Consider the following 5807-nt stretch of genomic DNA (forward strand, 5'->3'; position numbering starts at 1 on the left):
GCAGCCTCCTGAGGTGTGCGGGGCAGGAGGACCCTTGGTGGGAAGGTGGGGGTGCTCACTGCGATGCCCAGGGTCCGAGTGGTGGGGTGAGGAGACCTGTGGTGAGACTATGGGCGTCCTCTGGGGAGGAGGAGGGTCCCAGCAGAAGAAAGCCAAGGCCACGGGAAACAGGGCTGGGCCACGGGGATAAGGCCAGTGTCCCCTGCAGGGTGGGGCCAGGTTTGCTAATGGATGCAAGACTTTGGGAGTTGGGGGTGCGTCCAGCCTGCCAGGAAGTCTGGGCTGGGAGGCAGATGTCCAGTCTGGTTCGGAGGTTCTGAGAGTCAGGCCTGCTCTGCCTGGGCCACGTCTCTCCTGGCTGTTTGTTTGTTTTTATTTATGTTTTTACTAATTTCAGAGAGAAAGGGAGAGGGAGAGAGAGAAAATCAGTGATGAGAGAGAATCCTCGATTGGCTGCCTCCTGCACACCCCCTACTGGACATAGAGTCTGCAACCCGGTTCATAGGTCAATGCTCAACCACTGAGCTACACCGGCCGGGCACCAGCTGGTTCTTTAATCGGACAGAAGCAGCGGGAAAGGGCGGCAGTTCCCTCATTAACCACTGAGTGTGGTGGGTCCCCTCCAGTGGCTCTAGCAGGCCTGGGAGAGGCAGCCAGGGGCAGCTCCCGGGAGGGTTCCTGGAGCCACAGGTGTGGGGCCGACAGCAGGCCCATCCTCTGGATGCCACTCCCCAGCACCAGGCCAAGCCAAGCTCGCTGAGCAGGGGGCGGATGGTGAGCACCCGCAGCCCAGGTGGGAGCTGGGGGCCAAGGTCCCATTCATTTGCCTGTGCTCTTCCTGGCCACTCTCTGGGGAGGTGACGAAGGAGGGGCCCTCCCTGGACCCCCTGCACCAGGTGGAGTGAAGGCCCAAGTTCAGGAGCAGAGTGAGGCCTACAGGCCCGGACACAAGAGACGGTGCCATCAATATGTTTTCACGGGTTTATTGAGCTTCGTGGGAGCGGGGTTGGCAGGGAGACCAGGGCAGGGCCAGGGCCTCAGTTGTCGGCCAGGATCTCCCGCACCCAGGGCATGAGCTCCGTGACCCGGGCGTACACGCCAGGGCTGGAGGTGGAGCAGGTGCCGCTGCCCCAGGACACAATGCCCACCAGGGTCCAGGCTCCATCCTTCTGGCAGACCAGGGGGCCCCCAGAGTCGCCCTGCAGGAGGAGGAGAGGGCTTGGTGGGTCTGGCAGCCCAGGTGGCCTGGCCCAGAGGCCCCTGGATGGTGCCCAGAGCCCAGTCCAGGGCCTGGCAGCCCCAGACCCAGCAGCCGTCTCCCGAAAGGATTATGAGAACCTGAGCAGCTCCTATAGCTCATGCCCTAGAAGTCGGGGCCACCCCAGGGTGAGGTTCTGTGATGGAGGCTCACAACGCTGGTTTGATGGATAGGAGGAAAGCGAGGGGTACTGGCTGTGGGCCACAGTGAGGAGAAAGGGCTGCTTCTGGAGCCCTGGGCCCGTTCCCTGCCCAGGTGGTGCCCTGCTGAGCTCTAGGAGGTGCCGTTTGCTCAGAACTCGACCTCCATGGGATCTTGCCCTGTGGTGGCCCACCAGGAGGTCCTTCCCGGCCTCAGCTAGGAGCCCCCAGAAAGGAGCCTGCCTGCTCCTCACTTCCCTCTGCCCAAGCCCCTGGCCTGGGCTCTGGCCTGAACCCATCCCGGCCACAATCAGGTGGGAGGTTCTGAAGAGAAAGGAGGGGGTTCCTTGCTGCAAGGCGGGGAGGGAGGGGTACAGGGCGAGCCCAGGCGGCCATACCATGCAGGAGGAGACGCCGCTGGCGCCGGCACAGACCATGAGGTCGGTGATCTTGTTGCCCCAGAACTTCTTGCAGCTGGTGTTGGACAGGAGGGGCAGGGCCGCCTGCTGCAGCTTGTCGGGGGTGTTGGCATCTGGAAGGGCCGGGTGGTGGTCAGCACCCGCAGCCCCACCTGCCCGCAGCCTCCACCTGCCGCCCGCCCACTGGGTCACTCACTGTTGTGTTTGGTCAGGCCCCAGCCCGTGGTGGCGCACAGTGTGCCCGCGGGGAAGTCGTCGGCCTCATCGGGCAGGCACACGGCGGACACGGTCTGGGAGAAGCGGGCGGGTGTGGCCAGCTTCAGCAGGGTGATGTCGTTGTTGACGGTGAACATGTTGAACTTGGGGTTCTTGAACACCTGTGATGGGGCGGACAGCCACAGTTAGGGCAGAAACCCAGGGCTGGGCCACCCTCATCGCCTCCATCCCCTCTGACCACGGGCCACTTCAGCTCGGCAGCTCCTTCCAAGGGCCCAGGACGGAGGTGCCGACCCCCCTGCATGAAACCCCACACCCCCTGCTTTCTGCTTTTGCCCATCTGCATGGGGTTTTGGGTGACCGGGAGGAACTTGGCTTCCTTTACCTCCCCCTCCAGCCCAGGGGTTTCTCAGGATGTTGGCCCAGCCCCGTCAGCCTGCCCTGCCTCGGCTACCATACCTTGGCAATCTTCAACACCTGGATGTCCTCAGCGTCTGAGCCCTGGTCAAACTCCCCGGCCACAACCAGGTGGGAGGTTCTGAAGAGAAAGGAGGGGATTCCTGCTATGAGGTGGTGAGTGTGAGTGCATGTGTGTGCAGGTACATGGGCGTGTGTGTGTGTGTGTGTGTGTGTGTGTGTGGTGCTGATCGGAGATGGGAGCTCAGAATGTCAGCAGCTGCCCCTGGACAGCTGTGCCACAGCCTGCGAGTGGTTCCTCCCAGGGACTCCTGGGAGGCCAACAAGACTTGAGTTTTCTACACATTTCCAATTGGGAAACTGAGGAATGAAGTTCAGAAGGCCCTCCTCCCACCCCAGTGGGTTTCCTGGGGACCCCAGGTCCTCACCTGACCCCGCAGTGGGCGGCAGTCACCACCCAGTCCTCGCTGATGAGGGAGCCCCCGCAGAAGTGGAAGCCGGTTTTGTCCTGGAGGAAGATGGGGAGGTCAGTGCTGGCTGAACACCAGCCGCCCCAGCGGGCCCCTCACCCCAGCGTGTCCCTCACGCATGTGCAGAATCCCCTCACCTGCAGGGACACCTGCCAGGGCCAGGAGCCAGGGACAGCGTCCTCCCCGTTGACAATCCTGGACAGGCCGCTCAGCACGGGGTGGATGGCGGGGACCCCGCAGCCTGAGGTGGGAGTATGAGGTGAGGGGCAGAGGCCAAGGTCACCTCTGGGCCCCCCACCCAGGTCCCACTGCCCCATGAATTCTCAGAGGGAACTCAGTGTGCCCTGTGCTTCAGCCCAGACAAGCCCGGCAGGTTGAGTGTGAGGTGGTGCAGGGCTAATGCCTGGGCAGGGAGGCTGGGCCCTGGGATTTGAACCCAGCCCCATCATTGCCTAGCTTAGCCACTGAGTCTCAGTTTTCCCATCAACAAAATGGGACCATACAGTTGCTAACCTCACAGAGCTGGTCTAAGGATATAAGATGAGTTAACAGGTAAAGCACGAAGTTGTTCTGGGAACATAGTAAGCCCTCAGCGAACAGGAGTTTAAAAGGGCTGGTAGGGGCCGTCGACCTGCTCACTATCTGAATCAGTGTGGGAATCACCAGCTCTTCAGAGAGCTTCCCGTCCCTCTGGATTTGTCTTCCCGGTCCCCTGCACGGGTGTGAAGCAGCCGCCGCCTCCCCGGGGCCTCACACTGGCTGGTCTGATCCAGTCTTCCCAGGGTCTCCATTATAGAGATGGGGCTGCTGAGGCTCCGGCGGGCGGAGAGCCGCGCTCAGGCTCACACCACCTGGCATGATTGAACTGGGAGGGGCCCCAGGGTTGGGGGACAGCCTTCCCGGCCGGCCGCTGCCTGCCTGGGCGCTCACCGAAGGCCGTGCCCAGGAGGGCGAAGCAAGAGAGGAGCCAGAGGAAGGCCATGGTGTCACGGTCAGGGCGGTGCAGGGCACTGGGCTGGGAGGCTCCCCGTTTTATCCCTGTGCACCGGGCTGTTATCTGGGGACCTCGAGGTGACTGTCTTTTTCCTGGGCATGTGCCAGAGTGGACAGGATGTGCCCAAGCAGGCCCGCCTGGGACAGCAGCAGCTGCAGCCACGTTTGTGCTTGGGGCCAGGGTCAAGGCAAAGTGGGGGCTGGTTTAGGTGGACCTTGACTCACAGCCAAGGGGAAATGAGATGTCATGGTTGTTCTTCGTTCCCTTGCACTCGGCTTCCTCCCCGGGCCCGGCCTTGGGAGGGGCCCTGTGGCAGCAGCCAGACCGGGGCAAGCCGCAGCCCAGTCTCTCACGGTCTGGAGGGCCTCGGACAAGTGATTTAGTTGGTCTATAAGTTCTTCAAAAAGCCCTGGGCAGTGTGATTGAGTCGGGAAAGTGCAGCACGGAGGTGCGGGGGGAGCACAGGTGGCCAGGGGCTGAGTGCTCCCCGAGTTTCGGGGATGGATGTCCAAGAAGGCTCAAGGGAGGCTTGCTTCGACATCTGCGTGGTCCCTCGGGCTGCTTGCAGTGTGGCGTGGAAAGGCAAGCCGCCCACTGCCGGTCACACAGACCTGGGCCTGGGGCCCACTTTGGGGCCCCTGCTATCGCCCCCACAAAAGCTGATGCAGGCTGGACCAGGCGGGATCGTGGGAGCAGGGAGGCCTGTTTCTGGCTTGGACAACAGGGTGGGCCGTGGGGCCCTTTCCTAGCAATTGGCAAACTGGGAAGAAAGAAATTGAGGGTGGGGCTGCTCCCCAAAACGCACAGGGAAAATAATCCGTCATGGCTGGTTCCGGTTTCTATCGCATTGATGATCGTAGCATGGGGTTCACATACGGGTAGCGGCACCAGACCCTCTCTGACCCTATTTCTGTATACGCAGAATGGGGTGCTCATAGTATGTGCCCAGGCAGCGACCAGGCAGAGGGAACAGCGAGGGCAAAGCCTGGGGGAGCGCTCCCAGGCTCACCAAGAGCCAGGGCCGGAGGCCGGGCTGGGGTGACCGAGGGGTGCACCTAGGAGAGCCCTGATGGAGACACTGCCGAGCAGGGGCCCAGATCCTCCAGGTGTGTCCAACCCCCCTCACCCCCATGGCAGGGGCCCGAGTGCGGGAAGGGCAGGGCAAATGGGGGAGAGGCCTCGGTGGCCTGAGGCGACCTGTGGCCCTGGCAGTGGCTTTGGGAGCAGACAGCTGGCCGGGGCCCTGCACCCTCGTGCACAGGTGACGGAGGCCTGGGAGCCAGCTCAGCTGCAGGTGTCCGTCTTCCGCTGGGGGGAGGGGCCAGAAGCTGGCAGGGCGGGGCCCTTGGCCCTCCCAGCGCTAGGAGCATAGGTGTACAGTCCTTTTGAGACCCTGCTTTTAATTCGAGGGGGTATTCATGCAGAAGTGGCATTGCAGAATCCTACGGTAGATCTGCTTAATGGCGGCACCATTTCACATTCCCGCCCACAGTGCACAGGATTCAGATTTCTCCACACCTTGGCCAGTTCTCTTTCTTGTTATTTGCTCGGCTTTCGCGTGTGTCCGCCCTCCTCAGGAGTGTGAAACCTTGCTGTGGTTTCGCTGTGCATTTCGGAATGACGGGTGGCGTTGATCGTCTTTCCTTGCGCCCATTGGCCGTTTCTATGACGCCCCAATATTTGTGGTCGCACTGATGCTGCAGCACCTGTTCCCGCCTGCACTTCAGCCTCTGCCGCCTCCAGTGTCGCTTTGAGAACTTGTGATGCCATCGTGTGCCGTGACCAGGGTCTCACCCTTCCTGGCAAAGAGGCCAGCCTGACTCCTCCCGGGGGAGCACCCCAATCCCAGAATCCCCCGCTCCGAGGTCCTGGGGCCACAGTGACACCGTCCTG

General features: G+C 62.3%; 1 protein-coding gene across 1 annotated transcript; it reads right to left on the reverse strand.

Annotated features, from left to right (window-relative positions):
* Positions 1–981: 981 nt before the first annotated feature.
* LOC103284372 (chymotrypsinogen 2) lies at positions 982–3910 on the reverse strand. The gene is made up of 7 exons (XM_008139668.3): positions 3851–3910; positions 3058–3161; positions 2879–2958; positions 2493–2571; positions 2014–2194; positions 1797–1930; positions 982–1199 (listed from the first exon to the last, which is right to left on the reverse strand). The coding sequence occupies exons 1-7, from the start codon at positions 3900–3902 to the stop codon at positions 1038–1040; spliced, it is 792 nt and encodes a 263-aa protein (XP_008137890.2). The 5' UTR covers positions 3903–3910; the 3' UTR covers positions 982–1037.
* Positions 3911–5807: the final 1897 nt, after the last annotated feature.

The sequence above is a fragment of the Eptesicus fuscus genome, chromosome 21, assembly GCF_027574615.1.
Source record: "Eptesicus fuscus isolate TK198812 chromosome 21, DD_ASM_mEF_20220401, whole genome shotgun sequence".
Classification (NCBI taxonomy): domain Eukaryota; kingdom Metazoa; phylum Chordata; class Mammalia; order Chiroptera; family Vespertilionidae; genus Eptesicus; species Eptesicus fuscus.

Bases quoted from the DNA above. Each gene is read 5' to 3' on its own strand.
- LOC103284372 (XM_008139668.3), bottom strand. From the start codon at position 3,902: ATGGCCTTCCTCTGGCTCCTCTCTTGCTTCGCCCTCCTGGGCACGGCC. The intron at 1,931-2,013 runs GTGAGTGACCCA...CGGCCCTTCCAG, and splicing joins GGGCCTGACCAAACACAACA to ATGCCAACACCCCCGACAAG. The intron at 1,200-1,796 runs GTATGGCCGCCT...CTCCTCCTGCAG, and splicing joins GCGGCGTCTCCTCCTGCATG to GGCGACTCTGGGGGCCCCCT.